At 63.5% G+C, this 19,883-nt stretch overlaps 1 protein-coding gene across 1 annotated transcript in view; it reads left to right on the top strand.

Moving 5' to 3' along the window:
* Positions 1-2,375: 2,375 nt before the first annotated feature.
* Positions 2,376-19,883, top strand: part of LOC119091278 (plexin-A2) — a gene marked incomplete in the record, with an annotated part of 177,961 nt that continues 160,453 nt past the window's right edge. Inside the window, 2 exon segments of the mRNA XM_037213967.1 lie at positions 2,376-2,534; positions 11,401-12,342. Of these exon segments, the coding sequence (XP_037069862.1) occupies positions 2,530-2,534; positions 11,401-12,342 (947 nt within the window).

The raw sequence follows: 19,883 nt of genomic DNA, 5'->3' as shown, positions 1-19,883 counted from the left end.
CTATATACATTAGGTGATACATTAGGGGTTATGATATATCAGAGGTTATGAACATTGGGCTTTGCGACACGTTAGGAGTTACGAAAATTAGGGGTTATGGTACATTAGGGCTTACGATACACTAGAAGTTATGACACATTGGCACTTGTGATACATTAGATGTTTCGATCATTAGGTGTTATAGTACATTAGCGGTTACCAACATTAGGTGTTGCGATAATTCCCCCTTCCAAACACCACTACGTGCGTAGTGTGTCATGGTCGGCAGTAAGCCAGGGTTAGTGTGTGGACTGAAGTAAAAGGTAAAAGAAGAAGGGAAAGTTAAGTTAAAAAACTATTCTGCCAGCCCACACATCGACCACTCCGCCACGCACGCACGACGTCACGCATTCCAGCCGACAATCGTGCTGACGACAGATCGAACGAAGCGAGTGTTAACATGGCGGGCGCTGCACCTGTGCAGTGTTTGAAAAGTATTTTTCGGCCAGAGTGGTAGCGAACCTTCGAAAGTACGACCATTGTCAGTACCGTCCGGAGGAAGCTGGGCTGGCTGAGCGTGGATGGGCTCAATCAGCACCGGTTATGTGTATATAAGTATAATCACATGGTCACTGAAGAGCCAGCGCAGCTGGCAGCACTGGTACAAACAACCTGCGCTGCACATGACATTGACATGACGGGCGCTTCGTTTCCTACACGTTCAAACTGAAGCGGATGACGGTCGCTTTTCGTTCAGAGGTACCGCAGCTTAGAACAGGGTCCCCCAGAAGTCAAGCAGGCTCGCGATGCGTGCTCAGTGAAGCGAGCCGGTGTTAAGTTGTCAACTGCAGGATATCTGGGAAAAGGTCAAGGAACATTGTCTTATTCAATGCGCGGAGGATTGCTTATGTTTTGTATCACATGAACTGAAATACTTATGTTTTGCAGATGTTTTTTGGCGTGATGAGAACGTGTGCGTAAACGGATTGCGACTTTCACATATATTGTGGACATTCCTTTCTTGTGAAATACATACACACACTCACACCCATATCAAAAATTATCTGAGCACATAATGGTAAGTTGCACGCAAATTTCACATTTTAGTATGCAAGAGAGAAGTGCAGCCGCACCCCTTTTGCTTCACAAAACTGCTGCGTTTACAATAAGCTGACGCAAACCGTCAGGCTTCCGTATGTGATTTCTGTGGACACGCACATGAACATAAAAATCATGCAGGTAGTTTGGTTATGATGACGACTTGCACGAAAGTGTACAACAAATTTCGGGTTGTTCACAGAGGCATGCGGCCCTTGCACGAAGTTGCACGACACCCGTGCTTCACAGATTCCACGTTTCATTTACCGTGGCTTAGACTAGGCGCTAGCTGAGTGGCCCGCTTTAGAAGAATTAACTGTCTACGTCTACGCAAGCTGACCACTTAAAACACACGCGTCGTCGTGGAATTATTTGGTGAATCAGCTACCTCTTTTCAAATCGGCATCGACTCAGCCCGTCTTTGTGGATTCAGTTCCGAACGGAATCGATTCCGAAATCGAATTAATTCCTCTGAAATCAAGCTCAACTCTGCTCCATTCCTCCATTGGCTTTCTTCAGAAACAACCGGGCGACCGTCAACTAGGAGAAGGGTCTGCCTAGATGACAACCCCGCTAAAGAACGTTAACACGAAATAATCCTGTTAAAATATCCCGGAAAAAGATCCTTTCACGCGTCAATGCCTAAAGACGCGTCAGCTGCAACTGGACGCTTATGGTTTTTTCGCCTCCATGGGGTTGAAACTTCCACAGCCAGCTAAAATCTCAATCATGTCTGCCGACGATTTAGATTCCTCTCTTGACAGATACCTCAATGTTAAGTTTACCAAAAAGACGATAGAGTACACTACTTGTCAGTTTATCGGTACTCTCGAGCCCCAAGTACGGTTAACCTAAGAAACTTCACTAAGTTCAACTACAACAAGAATTAAGTCCGATAAGAGTCTGGAAGACACAAGGAGTTTCGACTCACAGCAAATTGCTTCAGCCGGCGTTCAAAATTCGTGTCTTAGCGTAAGGCGTCCGTGTGAGAGCCTGAGGTTTGTCATGCTTTGAAACACGGTCCCTGAGGTATCGTTTTCATCAGCACGCTTTGATGTATTGCACAGAGCTGATTTTTAATAAGTCAAACATATTTTTTACACTCAGTCATCATATATTGCCTGCTTAGATGCTATCCCGACCCTGTTTCTCTTCCCCGTATCTTGAAAAAACGGCAGCTCTATTGGAGTCCGGGCGAGTCCATTTGGCCGGCGCCGGCTCGTCGTGGGGAGGGCCAATCATTGACGCGGAGAGGCCGGGAGCGGGCGGGTCGTGCGGGAGGAAGTGCGCAGGAGGCTGGTCACCCGTGGTGTAGAGAAGCCATTCGGCGAACCATCGGATCGTGCCAAATTTGTGCTTGCGACGCGTCGGCTTCCGTTTCCTGCAAGAGGTGTCAAGGCAGAGAACACGTTGGGTGTGTAGAAGCATGCGACAGCGCACGAGACGTTTGTAATGAGGTAAGTCCAGCGTATCAATGTTAGTCCACCTGCATATTTTTACAAGTGTTTTCGCAATCATCTGAACTATGTCACGCGCAGGCGCTAGAACAAGCGAATAAGCTAATAATGCATTTGCGGTGCGTATCTGGTTCACGCGCACGTCAACACTCGGTGGTCAGCTGACTCATTTCAGCAGTCCTGGAATAATCTGTCATTGTCATATATCATGTGTGTTATCTTCTGTGAATCAGTTCAGATCCAGGCTACTTCCGCTATTTCATTGCTTTTGCCATCCAGCACCGCGTACACTTGGACGGGCCACATGAAAAAAGCTTAACACCTGCATTCCCCACTTCCAACGAACCATTGCTGATCGGTCCCCGGTGCATGGCACAGCTTGCAGGGCGATTCCGAGCGGTCGAACGTCGCCTCCGACGGGCAGTGCTGCTGGCATAATGCCCCGATCCACACCATGTACCATGCGCCTACGTCAGCCCAACAGCCTCAGCCTCCGGAGGCTACCACGTGTGTCCCTGGCTCAGGCGCTCCATCCACGGCTGCCTTCCTGAAGTGTTCGGGTGAGATGCGTATACAGCGGGGACTCCGAGCCACGGGCTCGCAATGCATCGCGCGGAGCGGCACCCCGCAGGCGCTCCCCAGCCCTCGCGGCGGCCACGCGCTACGAAGTGGCTGCGAAGGCCGGCCGCTGAGCTGCGCCTAGCGTGCGGTAGATGGGAGTGACGGGTAGCACTCTCCGGGCGCGCCTCAGTCGGGCGTAACCCCTGTGCTGACTTCCTCTCGTCATCGACGATTAGCCAGATGCAAGGCCACCAAATCACGCGCGGCCGCCGGCGGATCCGCCTTCCGCGTGGCCTCGTGTCATATGAGCGAACGGCAGGGCGCTCGCGACGCGCCGCGGCCCCTCGCCATTCCCCGCCGCCGCCGCCGCCGCCGCCGCCTGTCTCGGTCCGCGGAGGTCGGCCGTGGGGATCGCTCTCCCAGCTCCGGGAAGGGCGCGTCACTTTCGTCGTCAGTCGATGCCAGGTGAATCACGCGTGGCGCGCCGGGACGGCCGCGGCTGCGCGGCGGCGGACGCGGGCTCGACACGTCATCGCGGCCGAGGCGTCATCGCCACGCCCCCAGCGTGACTGCGCCTCTCCGATGCAGCGTGCGGACCACCTGAGGCCATCAGCCAGCCGTGCAGTGGGCGTTCCAGACGACCTGAGGTCACGCTATCTGGTTACGGGAACGCTCGACCCGCACTCGATGATGATGTGGAAGTGGACGCTACCCGCTCCTCCTCTCAGAACCACCCCCACCGTGTTCCGTTCCCCATGACCTGCCGTCAGCCCCGCGGACATCCCCGATCCCGTGTTCCCTTCCCTTCGGCTCTCGTGACCACCAGCCGTCACCCCCTCCCCACCGCGCGTTCGCCACGCTCGTTCCATCTCTCGGTGGCCTTGCCGCCGACGTTTCCACCGGCCGCAGCGGACGGGAGAAGAAGGGGGGGGGAGGGGGAGGGGAGGGAGGGACTGCAAGTGCAGACGTGGCCCGGGCGTGCGCGCCCACCCTGCAGACGGCGGCGCGCGCGCCGGCCGAGCTCGGACAGACGGACGTGCCCGCTGGCGGTTCGTCGAAGCCGCCCGCGGCCGACCGAGCACTGACTGCCGTGCTGAGAATCGCTGCGACGTGGCCGGGCCGCATGCCTCCATGAACAGCCCGGCCGGCGGCTCAGCCGGCAGGGAGGGAGGGAGGAGGGGAGAGGGGAGGGGAAGGGCGCGGGGCCGCACCGGCCGGTTTCGAATTGCTTCGTCAGCCGACCACAGAGCGAGCCGGTCGGTCGGCCTTGCCGGCCGCGGCGCTCCGGGCAGCGACCGCCGCCTGCAAACACTCGGACCCCGGCCGCTGCCGGACTGCGGCCACCTTCCTCGGCTTTCTGGCCTGTGCGCTGGCGCGGTGTATCCCTTCTCCCGTCGCCCGTGACCTTGTGACGTCGGGCGGGGCCGGGCGACCCCTGTCGCCCATGCTTGTCCGGCTCGGGAGGGCCGTATCGGCCCCTGTCCGGCCCCGTCGGTCCGTGCCCGGCCCCTGCTCGGGCGCCGAGTCGGCCGTGGCGGCGGCCGCCGCTAAACGGCCCTTCCCCGGCGTCCCAGCGTCCCCGTCGTCCCGGTTACAGGGTCGGGAGGGTCGCCCTGCCGCTCGCCGCAGCCGCATTCTCGACCCTAGCGACCGGAATGTCAATTTCGGGAGGGGGTTGTGTTTGATTTGGTTGATAAGCTGTTTTTGGTGGGCAACGGGTTGTGGACCGAGATGGATCGCACGTCGCGGGTCCGGCACAAGGCAGCCTGAAGGTCGCAAAGGCGTCTGCGGTCACCCGATGACGTCACGGGCGTCACCTAGTAACATCACTAGTCTGCTGCTGCCTGCATCGGCGCCCGTCGGCCATCTGAGCCGGTGGGCGCGCCGCCTTTCCCCGCATGCCGGCGGTGCACACGTGGAAAACGCAAAGGACGGCTGACGGAAGCGATTGGCCCAGCCCGGTTCGGACCAGAATCAGCAGCGGGCGCGCTGCGACGAGAAGTCTGCCGGACGTGACAGACGACCGCTCGTCATGCACGCTCGAGTCTGTCACGCGACGGCGTGATTTATCCGCCGAAGCCGCCTCCTCTCCGGGACGCACTGGGGCGTGACGGCGCCCTGCACGTGCAGGAATGCCTGAGCGATGGGCGCGTGCTCACGCAGACACCGGTAGTCACTCTCGCGCCGGGGCTGGGTCGAGCAGTCGCTGGCGCGCCGTCGACAGCTCTCCGGCGGCTGGCAGCGTGAGCGCCGCCGCCTCCGGCTCCGGCTCGGGCACCGGCTCCGGCACCGGCTCTGGCGCCGGCTGGCGGCGCCGGTGACGCAGCTCTGTGTCCGCAGTGGGCGGCTATCGTCCCATCAGCTGATCGGCCGGCTCTTGCGTAACGCCAGTTAGCTGACGCGAAGTGCCGGGAGTTTACCAACGATTACCATGGCTCGTCCCCATCGCGCTAATTTCTTTTTCGCACAGCCCTTTTCGCCTTTGATATCGTTTGTAGTTGTTACTGGAGGGTATCGCAGCTGATGCGAAGATAGCGACAACATAATTCATAGTGCTGATGCAAAATAAGTAGCGTTTATGGCTCTGCGTGATAAGTCGCGGCTTTCCTTCCGGCTTCCGGTCAGAGTGAATTGGCGGGCTACAGGGTGCTGATGTACCACATCATCTCCGAGCACGGTGACGCAGCTGGCCCCGCGTGCCGCGCTGGCTCCCTGTCTCGCCTGCCCAACCTCTCAGCGCTCCATTAATGGGACGCCGTCTCTGCCGCTATGGCTCCCGCTCCCGCACTCCCTCCTCACACCCATACCCACGCCCACCCAGCCAGCGCGGTGCCCGCCCAGCCAGCCACCCACACCCGCCCAGCCATGCCGGCAGTGACGTCACCGTCTCAGGAACTGCGGCAGATCGCCTTATCGGGGCCCGATAGTCGGTCGCCCCGCACCGGTGCGTCGCGATGGCTCGGGGCTGTCTCTGCACCGGTGCTTCGGCGCTATCTCCGCACCGGTGCGTCGCGATGGCTCGGGCTATCTCTGCACCGGTGCGTCGCGATGGCTCGGCGCTATCTCTGCACCGGTGCTTCGGCGCTATCTCCGCACCGGTGCGTCGCGATGGCTCGGCGCTATCTCCTCGCCGGTGCGTCGCGATGGCTCGGCGCTATCTCCTCGCCGGTGCGTCGCGATGGCTCGGCGCTATCTCTGCACCGGTGCGTCGCGATGGCTCGGGGCTATCTCTGCACCGGTGCTTCGGCGCTATCTCCGCACCGGTGCGCCGCGATGGCTCGGCGCTATCTCCTCGCCGGTGCGTCGCGATGGCTCGGCGCTATCTCTGCACCGGTGCGTCGCGATGGCTCGGGGCTATCTCTGCACCGGTGCTTCGGCGCCATCTCCGCACCGGTGCGTCGCGATGGCTCGGCGCTATCTCCTCGCCGGTGCGTCGCGATGGCTCGGCGCTATCTCCTCGCCGGTGCGTCGCGATGGCTCGGCGCTATCTCCGCACCGGTGCGTCGCGATGGCTCGGCGCTATCTCTGCACCGGTGCGTCGGCGCCATCTCCTCACCGGTGCGTCACGATGGCTCGGCGCCGCCCTCGCCCGTCGGAATCGCCACTCGGCCGCCAAATAAAGGCCGGATGCAGCCGGTGCGGAATGCCACGTGAGCCGGGTGGCGCGCCTCCGTCCGATCCACGGCCGGCATGCACGCGGTGACTGCCGCGCCGGCGCTGCATTGACGCCGATGGAAATGGCCACTTGTGCCGAGTGGCTCTATTCCGAGGAGAGCTCGCCCGCTGCAGCGGGTCGTGAAGGACGGCTCGGGTCACCGCTCCACACTCCGGCCCGGTCCCAGTCGGCACGCGAGTCGCCGATCTGCATGCGGCGTGAGGCGTGAGGAATACGGCGTTAGGCATGCGGCGTGAGGCGTGAGGCATGCGGCGTGCAGCGTGCGACGTGAAGTGTGCGGCGTGAGGCGTGCCCGACGGCCGGGCTGACGCGCCGCGGCCGGACGCGCCGGCCCGCCGCCGGACCTCACCTACTTCAAGCCGACCCCGAACGTGACCGCGCGCTCGTCACGTGACCCAGATGGCGCGGCTGCCGGGCGCCTGCGTGCCGCTTTCTGCCGGCTGCCGGCGCAGCGCCGCGTCCGCCTGTTGCAGACGCCGGCACGTGGCTGGCGTCTGCGGATGGCTGCGGACGTCTGCGACCGTCCGGGCGGTGCCGGCGTCCGCCCGCTCACAGCGGACAGTGCAGCACGTATGGCGCGTCGGTCAGCCGGCCAGCCGCCGGCTGCGGCGACGCGGGCTCGACGGGAGACGCGTCCGTCCCGCTCGGCTGCCGACACCGGTGGGCGCGCCTGGCTCTGGCGCGGCGACTGGCGCTGCAGCCGAGCGGCCCAGCCCGGCGCGGTCCGGTCAGGTCCGTCCCGGTCCACCTTCACTCAGGAGTACGGCGGGCTGATTCCGCGCCCTGGGCTCTGAGGGAGAGCTCGCTCTCCGCTCAGCTCTGCTCTCCCTCCCTTTTTTCCTGCCTTAGCTTCTTCCAGTCCTTCATCTGTCTCCTTTGCTCGTTCCCCTTCCCTCTCCTCCCCTTCCCTCGCTTCCTCCTTCGCTCTATCCCTCCTTCCTTCGAGATCATGCCACTTCGTTCTATTGCCCCCGTATTCCCTCTTTTGTTTCGGTTCTCCCTGTCTTCCATGCCTTATATTTGATCTCTCTGCGGCCCCTTCATTGCCCTCTCTCCATTCAGCTGGCACGTCCCATCAGTTCAATCCTCTCCACCAGCATCATTTCGTCTTGCCGTCGAGCGGAGCTCCTGCTTCTGTATCGCAGCCCCGACGCCATACTTTCCGTCCCGCTTCAGAGCTTTTGCACAGATCACATGGCCGTGACCTCGCCCCTGACACAACAAGGTCATCGGACCGTTCACCAGTCCGGGGGGCGGCGTGCCGGCACGCGCCGACCCTCTTTCGGCCGGGCGCCGCCGCCGCTCAGCCGATGCCAGCTGTCACCGGCCGGCGGCCGCCACAGTGCCATGTGACAGCGGCGGCCGCTCGGCCGGGTCGGCCGACCTCCGGCCGTCAACTTTGCGCGCGGCAGCTGCAGCCGGCGGAGTTCGGTGGACACCACTTCCGCGTGGCCGCGGCCAGCCCGCTCGGCGAGCGACGGCTCGACGGCGGCCCGCCTCGGCTCGCGAGCTGGCGACGCCTCGCCGACGCCACGAGCGCGGGAAGCGCACGCCGCCGAACTTCCGCCCGGCCGCCGCCACCGAGCCGTGTCCCCGGCGGCGTCATCGGGCGCCGACGAAACCCACCGTCATCGGGGGAACGGATGGGCCCGTCAAGCACTGCATGACGCTCATCGGTCTGAGACGAGGCGCGGCGAGGCGGGACATTCTGCGGCCGCCGCTGAGTCAGATCCCCGAGCCGGATTAACCGGAGCTGCTTCGCCTCCGGTCGCAGACGTCAGATCCCCGTCTCCCCTGCGGACTTATCATGCACATTCCCGCCCGCTTATCCCATGCGTTCCTGCAAAGCTCCGCGCAGGCGGTGGAGCGCCGGCCGCCGGTCGCCGACTGGAAGTCTTCTCGCGCTGTGTCTCCGCGGTATCTCGCGAACCGCAGATCCGGATTCCACGCGGATCTTCACGGCCGGCCGGCACCGCGGCGAGCTCAAGGACCGGTCTCTGAGAAGCGGGGACGCCGTCTCGCTCCGTGCCCGGCCCGCCGCGACCGTAGCGTGGCGTGGCGTGCCGCCGTGCTCTGCCGCGCGGGTGGGACGCGCCGTGTGCTGCTGCGGCCGGCGTGCGGGGACTGGGGAGCTCACAGCCGGCCGCGAGCCTGCCGCGATCGTGACGTGTCACTGGCTGACATGATCCGAGTGGCGTTCTCACTTGCCGGTGATGACTGCAGGCCACACGGCCGACCGGGGCAGCGGAGCTATGGTTGGGGGGGGGGGGGGGGAGGGCGGGCGGGCGGGCGGGCGGGCGGGCGGCCCGCAGCCCAGAGGAAATTGTAAGTTCCAACTTGCGACCGGCGTCCAAGTTTGTCCGTTTGACCCGCGCACCGCGCTCAGTTCGACCGCGCGTGATCCCTGGAGGCCCAGCCAGCCAGCCGCCGGTCTCACCCGGCCGCCGTCTCCCGCCCCCGAACAATGACCTGGGCGGCGCGTGAAGCCGTGTCACGCCGCGCGGCCCGCCGCCGGTTTTTGTGACGCGTCGTTGCCGAGCCGCTATGACCGTTCCGTGCAGCTAATTGCGGCGACGTTCCGTGTGCTGTGCCGCAGCCGCGCCGAGCCAGGCTCGCCACCGCTGTCGTCTTCACGCCTCGTGACGCCGGCACGCGACCGCGTGGCCACGTGACGCGCGTCGATTGTGACGGCCGCGAGTGGCGGCGACGAAAGCGCCAATAGGCGGGGTGTCAGCCCCGACCGGCGGCATCGGCCGAGCGCAGTCGACAGTCGGAGGCGACTTCGTCTGGCGCGCTTGGGATGCCGGCCGTGACAGCAGATGCGCTCCACGTCATGACAAATGCATCGGTCTAGCTCTCCGGAGACGGACCGTGTGCGGTTACCCGGCCAATACGACTCCGGCCAGGATTGATTCACTAAGTGAGTCAATGCGGCGTGCTCGTGCCTGACTCGCTGGCTCCGGGTTGGGGTCAAGCCGCAGTCACGCGACCCGGACCCACGTGTGGCGCGACCCGCCGCCTCTCGTGAGCTGCCACTGGACTATGCACGCGGCCCAGGCCGCTCACGCTCGTGGCGCGTCTCCGGCCGCGGTCGCGCCGGTGACGTCACGCCGTGTCGTGACGTCACGATCGTGCCCCGCCGGCCGCCTGGGGCGGCGGCCCTCTCGCTGGCGCCCCGGGGAGGGCCAGACACGGGGCGTGTCTCGCCGCCCGGTTTGTTGTCAGCGCCTCACCGGGGGTCGTCTGGGTTCGCTGCCAGAGCGGGATTGGGTGCTCTCCTCCCCCGCGATCCGGGCTGCCCTGCCGCCCCTTCGACGGCTCGTTCGCTGCGCTGCTGTCGCCGCCGCTGGTGTCGGGGGGAGCGCTGGCTGGGCTCGAGCTCAGCGTTCGGTGAGCGGGGCATACGAAGCCGAGCTCGCCTGACCGGCCGGCGGCAGTTCAGCCGTCAGCTCGGGTCGGTCCCGGCTGGCCTTGTTTACTCGAGCCGTGACGATTTATCGGCTCGCTCCGACCCGATGAGCCGGCGACGAGTGACTAATGCCACCCATGCCCGGCTTGTGCATCGCAAACACGCTCGGCAGACGTCGGTCTGGTGCTCGAATTCGGGTCGGGCTTGATTTCCGATTCAAGAGTTAACTTGTTTGCGTTTGGTGCGCTGCGTGTAGATCCACAGAGATGCCTGGGTTCGTTCGTAAACTGACCTGAATTAGTTAGTGATAGCCTGTTGCTTTCTTTGTACAGGACGCATCTGATATTGAGATTTACAAATCGCCGTAAATAGACACTGTCGGTAAAAGGATTGCGGTGTCCAGCCATGTAACTGGATAGTTTGTTTATGCCACAAGTCGCGGGCTTCCACTTCGAACGCGGCCTTTTGGTCCTACTCCGATCCACATCATTCCGCGAACTCTCGCAAGATATGCCTGTGAATCACCCAGGATTTGTATATGGAGTTCTCGACCGCTGCTTCTCTTGAGCAACATCATTTGCATCAGCATTTAGTGTTTCACAAAACTTCTGTACGTCCTTTGTTTTTACCAACCTGCGTCGAAGAAGATATGGCTTTTTGTTCCCCTCACCACTCAACAGAAGAAAGCTGGCGAACGTCATCTGTGCGTAAAATATAGAGCAGTGCAGCGTTAACTGGTGCACACCAGTTGCTTGGGACAATACACAACGGCCATGGCCTGGCACGGTCTGCCTTTGCTCGGCAAAGACGTAATTCACGTCAGACTCCCATCTGTTTGCTTCAAGCACACCTGCGTTTATGAACAGCGACTGAGAACATCACGACATGACTACACTGGCGCGCTCGGCCGAGATCAAGCCGCCCTGCGAGTGGTGCCCGGTACTCCTCCTCGTCCCTTGTCTGCGGACCCTCGCCCGCCCTGCGAATGGTGCCCGGTACTCCTCGTCCCTTGTCTGCGGACCCTCGCCCGCCCTGCGAATGGTGCCCGGTACTCCTCCCCGTCCCTTATATGCGAACCCTCGCCCACGCTGACCTGACCCCATACCGTGTCTGTCTCATCTCCGAGGCTGGCTTAGACCACGACTTCTCCGTGTAATTCCGTGACTTCCCCCTCCGCCGTGTATTTGACCTGAGCTCTAACCCGACCATGTCCGTTTCAGACCGCGAGCAGCTCTAATGCGCACGTGGTCCGGGCGGGCCGGGCCGCCCTGGCCCCTGCTGGTGACCCTGCTGACCGCGCTGCTGACGCTGCTGCCGTCCGCCGGCCGCGCCAGCTTCATCGCCGAGGAGTTCAGCGACCAGTTCGCCACTGAGCGCTTCAACCACATGGTCGTGGACGACAACACGGGCCGCGTGTACGTGGGCGCCGTCAATCGGCTATACCAGCTTAGCCCCGACCTCGAGCTCAAGATCTCCGTCAAGACGGGGCCCGAGGACGACGACCCCGAGTGCTCGCCGGCCAACGAGTGCCCGGCGTACGTGGTGAAGCGACTCACCAACAACGTCAACAAGGCACTGGTGATCGACAAGACGCATGGCACGCTGATCGCGTGCGGCTCGCTCTTCCAGGGGCGCTGCCAGGTGCGCAACCTGCACAATATCAGCTCCATCAACCTCGAGGTGGAGGAGGCTGTGGTGGCCAACAACGAGACAGCCTCGACGGTGGCGTTCATCGCGCCCGGGCCGCCGCGCCCGCCCGAGACGCACGTGCTGTACGTGGGCGTCACGTTCACGGGCGGCGCACGCGCGCCCTACCGCAACGAGGTGCCGGCCGTGTCGAGTCGCTCGCTCGACCTGGACCGCATGTTCTCTATCTCGGAGCTGGCCGTCACCACAGGCACGCGCATGTCCATCAACTCGCTGGCGCGCGAGCGCTACTTCATCAACTACGTGCACGGCTTCGGCTCCAACGGCTTCAGCTACTTCCTCACCACGCAGATGCGGCGTAGCACCGAGATGAGCCCGTACATTTCGAAGCTGGTGCGCGTGTGCCAGGATGATCCGCACTACTACTCCTACACGGAGATCCCGATCGACTGCATCGACGACAAGGGCACCAAGTACAACCTGGCGCAGGCGGCGCACGTGGCCACGGCCGGCTCTATCCTGGCCACGAAGCTGGGGATCACGGCGCAGGACGACGTGCTGTACGCCGTGTTCGCCGCCAGCGAGCGCCTGGAGGGCGATAACTCCGACAAGCCGACGCGCAACTCGGCCCTGTGTGTGTACTCACTGAAAGGACATCCGACGCAAGTTCACGCAGAATATCATGGAGTGTTACAAGGGCAACGCGGACCGGGGCCTCGAGTTCATCTCGCCCGGCAAGAAGTGCGTCTCCACGGTGAGTACTCGCTCGACCCGTGCCACCGATGTCGTCGGCGTAGTCGCTGCCGTAACTGCTGTCGGGGGTTTCCGTTGGTGAGTGTCATCATTGCCTGCTTGTTGCCAGTGATGTCATCACCTTCATGGGTGGAGCCAAGTCCTCAATGAGTGATGTGGGACAAATTAGGCCCTGGAGAGCCAGGCGCGGGACGAGAGACAAACGGCAGGGGGGGGGGGGGGGGCAGGGAGAGTCTGGCGGGCACTGGTGTTAACGTGAAATATGCCAAAAACGCTTACTTCACATGGACGAAAGTGGTCGACATTGTTTCAGTGGATGAAATCTACCAATTTATGACAAGTTTTTGTGTAGAAACATAAGAATGAGTGTAAAATATAATGACAAACAAACATTTTGGCTGGACGTTGGTCAGCAAACTGAACTGTAGGTGCGTCCGGTTTTTGTGGTCAGTCTCTCTCGGTTTAAGCTACAGCTTGCTGCCTTCGCGACCCATTTTGAGAAAGCTGACACTAGTAGCTACTCGACAGAATGCTGGCCACACCGGGGGGCCGGAAAGTGTTGAGGTTTTCATCTGGTCTGCTTACTGAGGTCTGGCATCAGTCATTAAAGCAAAGCTCTCAACGTGGGTGGATTGGTGGGCTGGGCACGAGAACGCGTGACCATCTGGACATGTTTGCACGCAAACCCACCCGGTACAACTGACCGTTTCCTCCTCCATTTTTTTGATTGTCATGAATTTCAAAACTCACCCGAAGAGGCCAAGTCTGGCGAAGTATAGCGCATTTTTGTATTGCATTGGAGTGGGAGACAGGAGTGAAGAGCGTATGATGGAGTGGGAGACAGCAGTGAAGAGTACATGATGTAAAGTTTCATCCTCCATCGAAATATGTTAATAGGCGCCATTTCTTTGCGACACCGGGCTGTTTACATTTGGATCTGGCTTCTACTTCTTCGCAGTTATATTTTTCTTCCACGTTTTATTAGTGTGATATTTTTCTCGAACTGCAACGTGGCAACCTCTGCAATCAACCTTTGTGCAAACGCTTTAAAAGTTAGCCAGCACAACTTGTGAAGCATTGGTCTTCCGCTTGGTATCTGCATGATGTGACGACCAGTGGCTGCACATTTATAGGCTTTTAGAATGTGTGACGGCCTGGCCGAGCCGGGCCGGCTCCCCAACTTTTTCAATGGTCATATAACAGGAACGCAGCCTGTGGCCTCCGTCGCAGCCAATTGTACCTCTGCGGAGGTGTTGCCGTTGCAGCACCCAAATAATTAGTGTATCATCAGCTGATTACTGCCAACGTCACCACTGACGTCATCGCAAGTACCGGGCTGGCTTGCGCGAGCGCCTGGACGCCCGGGGCCGTCCCCGAACGCAGGTGACAGGCACAGCCGCCACCCGCGGCGGGCGAGCACAGGCCGCGGCGGCGACGAGCACCGGCGCGCTCGCATCGCCTCCTCCCGGACCCGGTGCCGCCCGTCCCTTCCCCGCCACGTGCACGGGCCGGCCGCGAGCCCGCCTGATGACGCCATCGATTTCCGGCCGGGGGGCTGCCGGATCCGAGGACGCTGCTAATCTGACCGGGTGTAAATATGCTGCGAAGCGGGGCGCGCCTCCGACGGCTCGTGCCGCCGCCGGCCCGCTGCTGATGAATGGAATCGTCTGCCGCTGTCAGCCTTACGATCCGTTTAGCCGCCGCCTGACGCGAACGGACGGCGCCGGCGTCTACTTCTTCGGCGGGGCGCTGGCAGCGGCTCGCGGGCGCGGCGCTCCCGGCGCTCGTGGCGGCGCCCGCGGCCGTTGCGGCGCGGTGATCCAGTATCGCCGCACGCACAATGCGGTTACCATTGATTGCGCAGGTGTTAGGCCGAGACAAACACGGGCTGGCGGAGGGCTACCATTGATTACCGCTCCGCCGTGCGTGCCGGCCGCCGGGGCTGACTGAGCCCATTGTCCGCCGGCCGGCTGTACCGCGAGCCCCAATGACGGCGTGGGCAGTGCGCGGCCGACGCTGTCTGGCTGTGTCTGCCCGCTGTGTCGCGCTCAGCTGGCGGTGCCCGCGTCCTGCGCGCGTGCGCCTCTCTCGCGATATACATATCGTTTCCCACACCCGGCTCCCGGGCGTTTTTTTGTGCTCGCTGAAGATTGTGTTACCAGTCGCCATTATGCTACTGCACATCGCGATTGCGCCCGGCTGTGCTCCCCGGCCCGGATGTGTGTTCCGCGCCCATATTGTCTTCAATCCGGCCGCCCGGATGTTTTTTCCGCCGGCTTTGCCAGCGCTGAGGGCGGCGGGCTGCTTAAGATTCGCCGTCAGAGCGATGCGGTGACGCTTGCCTTTTTATCACCCTAAACGAGTTGTCGTCCCGCTGAAAGAGCCGCGAAATGCCTGATTAGAAGATGAGCGCTCTGCATAATAGAAGTTTATTTCGAACTTCGAAGTCGGCCTCAATGGGCGTCCTGGGAAGAGCGCACACTCGTTCGACGTCAGGCCAGCGATAAAGTCGGCGCCATATTGGCTCTGCTCTCCAGCGCGAGGGTTGGATTCGGTCGTCAGCGAGCCGCGAGCGTTGCAGCTGGATGGGTCGGCAGCGGCGCGGCCGGTGGCCAGTCCGACGTTCTCAGAACTGTCAGTGTTGGCGAGGACGTTGACATATTGAGCCACCCGGCTCTGTGGGCCGGTCAAGCCGCGCATGAGTCCTTAACGCGGAGTACACCTCAGACCTGAGCCGGCGGGCGTTGAGGACAAGGGAAGCTGACGGGGCGGGCTCAGCCCACCCCGTGTCTCCCAGTTCCTGGCTGTGTCGTCGTCCTGCGCGCACCTTGTCCTACCCCCCCCCCCCCCCCGATCTCCGGAGCGGGCGGTCACGGCCGGTCGCCGCTCCCAGTGGGCGCTGCGCCGCGCTCGCCACGCGCGCCGCCCGGCGCTAAGCCCACGTCGGCGTTTCTCGGACCGATTAGCTGCAAGTTTTTGTAATGACGTCGAGTTCGGTGCTCGCCGCTGCGCCTCCCAACGCCAGGGCGTCGACTCAGCAGTCGGCGCGGCCACCGTCGAGCCGTACCGTGCCGAAAATGGGGAAATGGCGGCGCGCGGACGGGCGATTATTAGAGGCGGAGCGTGCCGAGCCGTCGGCTGCAGCGTTTACCTCCGGCTTTGGCGGCATGCCCTGGCCGCTCGAGCTGTGCCATTCGGCTGCTCGCTCGCCGCTCCCACCGCAAGCAGCGTCGACGAGCCCGGCTCGAGCGATGCGGCCGCTCACTCGGCTTGGTGACGCTCGTCCACGACCCACCGGCCGCCGCCGCCGTCCGTGCGTCCTCTCCAGCCGGAGCCGGCTGCGGCTCCAGCTCTCCCGCTCAGCCCGCAGCTCGGCTCTGGGCCGGCGTGCCGGCGCTCTTTGTGCGGCGGCCGCCGAGCGTCTGTCGGCGCCCATTGGCCCCAACGCCAGCTATGATCCGTCGGCGGGCACTGCACAAAGCGGCGCCACCGGGGCAACGAGGCGCCGCGCGACCGGTGACCTCGCAGTGGGCCGCCGCTTGCGTGAGGCGGCGGAGCCGGCGGCCGCTGTCTGACGAGATGGTGCACCTGATCATGCACCACTGTTACTTTCTTCGGCACGCTGCAGTTCTGGAGGCTGGGCGGCACCGCCATAAATCCGTTAGCGGCGATTTCATCATTTTATGAGCCCTTAGCGCTTTTTGTTGGATGACAGAGTTCCCTGTGCATTTTAGGACCATTTTTACGTCATCACCTACGCAAGCCCTGAATACTAATGCATATTGGTGCCGGCTCTTTTGTGACCCGAATGGTTTCTGCTTCAGTCGCCAGAGGAGCGTAATCACATCAACGCTAACCAGATATCGAATCACTTGATTGAGTCATCAGCCTGCCCGAGACGGTTGTTAGGGGAGCCCTTTCAAGTCGCGCACACCACCCGCTTTGATTCCACTTCCGCGGGGCAAAAGTAGATTGCTAATCAGCTCCAGGCGCTTTTATTCAGGCCTCTTATCCCCTCTCCTATTTCCAATTTCGATTTCGTTAGCGGTATGGGCCGGCCGCCGGTGCCCGTCACGCGCCCGCGGCCTGACAGACTGACAGACAGACGGAAGGCCGGACGGCGGCGGTTCGGGTCGGCCGCTGCCGGTCCGGGCGATGGTATCGGCCAGACCGGCGGCCGCGGGACATCACTGCGCCGCTGTTCGTCATTCCCGTCGCACGGCTCGTTACACCGAGGACGGGCGTGCCTTCTCGTCGGCCAGCCGCGCGAGCCGAGCTCATCCCGCGGTCTCGGGGGCGCGTCTCAGCGGCCAAGGTCTCGGACACCGGTCTCGGACACCGGTCTGGTCACTGGTCAGGACAACGGTGTGGACACGGGTCTGGACACGGGTCTGGTCACCGTCAGGACACCGGTCAGGACACCAGTCTGGACCCCGGTCCAGGACACTACTCAGGACACCGCTCAGGACACCGGTCTGGATACCTGCGTCAGACGGCGGTCACCGAACACTGCTGCCGGGACATCTCGGTCCTATACACATCTCAGGGAAGCACCAGTTCTGGCACGTGGGCTGCCGGTCTCACGCACCGGCTTCGGACACGCCCATCTCGGCCTTGTTCTCAGACACTTGTCCAATGCGCCGGCGTTAGACACTCGTCTGTGACACGTCCGCGGTGAAGCTGGCGCCGGCCGCCCTGAGGCGGCGATGCCCGACTTTTTCCCGGTTTACACTTTGGGCAACCTCTCGGGACGAGTGTGTCTGCCCTCGCGCGCAGACTCGAGCGTGTCCCGCTGCGGTGTCTGCGGTCTGTCGCGTCCCTGCACCGAGCTCGGGTGCTGCTCTCGGTCGAGCGGAGCCGAACGTCCGCCGAAGGGCGGAGTGGACGTCCGCGGCGAGGAGTGACGTCATCGGAGACGACGTCACTCCTCGCCGGCAACTGCTGCTCTGTCGTGTTACCCGTCTGAAAACCCCGGCTTTCCATTGGGAGATAACGTCCACGCAACCGGCGGCGGTGACTGCCTATCGCTCTGCCGTCCCGACGCCTTCCGGCACTTCTCCCGAACTTCCTCCCGTCCGTTCTCTGCTCTCAGTGCGGACTGAGGCCACATCGCATGTCAGATAAGAACAAACCACGTCGCGCCTCCCCCTCCCCCGCGCCACTCCGTCGCTCCGCCGTACGCGTCTCCCCCTCCCCTACATCACCGAAGCACCAGAGGACGTCGCACGCCGCGCCTCCGACGGTGGCCGTTCGGCGCGCGGTCACGTGCTGACCTGCCGGCGCGTCAGGGGACGCAGCAAGGTCAGCCGGGCGCCCACCTGAGCGCTCCGCGGTCGGGCCGCCATCAGCAGTCGGGGCACGGCTGCTCCGGCCGCGGTCCGAGCGGGGATAAATATTCACGGCGGCGGCGGCGGCGGCGGCGGCGGCGGTGGCGGCGGCCGAGTTGATATGCAGAGACGGCCCGGCCGCGGCCGCCGATGACGAATCGCCGGCCGTGCCACGCGCCGCCGCGCTGTCATTTGTAACGGGAGCGGGCGGGCGCGGCCGGCGCCCCGCCGGGGGCTGCCGGCGCCCCGCGGGGGAGCGTGACGCCGCCACCTCGCGGCCGGGGTCGGGCCGCCCGGCCACCGCCCGGGGTCGCGAGGCTGTGTCGGCTGCTGTGAACTGTGGAGATCGCCGTCTGGCGTCTGCTGTCCGTCCGTCCGTCCGGCGCCGCTCTTTGACGCGGCGGCGACGGCTGACGTCAGTGCGGTATGCTCGGCGTCGCTCGGACCGGTCCGGTCCGGCCCGATGACGTCTCGCCTGGCCCGCGCCACCCGCCGCCGTCGCTGCCGCCCGCTCGGACCAGGCCCGCGCCCACGCTCGCACCGGGCCCGTGCCCGCGCTCGCACCGCGTCCCCTGCGGCGCGTCACGGCGCGCGAAAATCGATGGCGTGTATCGCCGGCTGCCATGAGCCAACATGGCGGCCGTCCCCGGAGACGCGTCTCTGGTGCTGGCTAACCGGACGGTCGGCGGGCCGGGCCGGGCCGGGCCGCGGACCCGGGCCGCGCCCGAGCCCCGGTCGGCCGCGCAGCCCGGCGCGGGCGCGGCGGAGGTCACGGGAGCTGACGTGCGGTTGCCGTGCGACGCCGGCGGGGATCAATGCCGCAGCACACTTTGACTCCGCGGATCTGTGGGCGCGCCGCTGAGAGGTAGGGATTTGATTAGCGCTGTGCTGGCGGCCGACCCCGTCGACAGCGCGCGATATTGCACTCTTCGCTCGGACCCCATGACATCTCACCGTGGGTCGACCCCCCGCGCCCGACGGCTGCGCCCTCTCCTTCTGCCTGACGCTCTCCCGTCCCGTCCCCGACCGCTCCCTGCCGCTCACCCGGCCACGCCCAGCAGGCGGGGGGAGGGGGGGGGGGAGAGGGAGTGGGAGGGGCGCAACAGGTCGCGCCGACGATCGACGCGGCCGGCCGCCGCCCGTGTTAACCATCGTTTGGTCGGCAGTGCGGCGTCAGTTGTGCAGCGGTGACCGCGCCCACCTCCCGCTCGTCGCGCCGGCGCCTCTGCCACAGCCTCACTCCGCTCCTGTCGCCGCCCCGCCCCGACCGTCCTGTCCTGCCCCTTCCAAGGCCGCGGCTCATTGAATGGGCGGCCCGACTCGGCGCCGGCGCCGCTCCACGGACGGCGTAACGACGCCTGCCGCAGCGGCGCCGCCCGCTCCAGCGGCGCTTGCATCAGTGCGCTGCGCTCGCCAGCCGTCACCGTAAAGCATGAGCCGGGAGGTGGACGCTGCGCCGGGCGGGCCTGAATCAGGACATCTCGCCGACAGATGGATGCTCGGCCTTGTCCCTGTTTGCGGCGGGCCGGCGACCGGGCCGTGGACATGAGTCATACGTGCGCCGCTGGCTCGGGCCGGCCGGAGGACATTGAGCGGCATCACACTGGGCACAAGAGTGCCGCAGACAACGCATGGCATATGCTTTGCTACACGTGCTATAGGTGCATGGATGTACAGCAACATGATGCCGTTGTGTTTGGTGTTGCTGATCCCACCGCGATGACTCACGCTGAAAATGTGTCCTGTTGATCACATTCCCGGTGTCAGTAACGCGCAGCCGCCTTGGCAGGCCGCACCAGCGGCGGGCGGTGTCATCGACCCACGAACTCGCGCCCCGCTCAGGCGGGCTGGAAGGGGGAGGGGCTCCGGGCGCCCCGCGGCCGCCACGAGACAGGGATCACTGACGCCGTCGGTCAGCTGAAGTTATGCTGGCGTGAGGCCCAGTCATTCAGCAGAGCTCAGCGCCTTCCGCGTGC

This window comes from Pollicipes pollicipes, unplaced genomic scaffold, assembly GCF_011947565.3.
Source record: "Pollicipes pollicipes isolate AB1234 unplaced genomic scaffold, Ppol_2.1 Scaffold_3447;HRSCAF=4054_pilon_pilon_pilon, whole genome shotgun sequence".
Taxonomy (NCBI): domain Eukaryota; kingdom Metazoa; phylum Arthropoda; class Thecostraca; order Pollicipedomorpha; family Pollicipedidae; genus Pollicipes; species Pollicipes pollicipes.
This window is presented reverse-complemented; position numbering and strand designations above follow the sequence as displayed.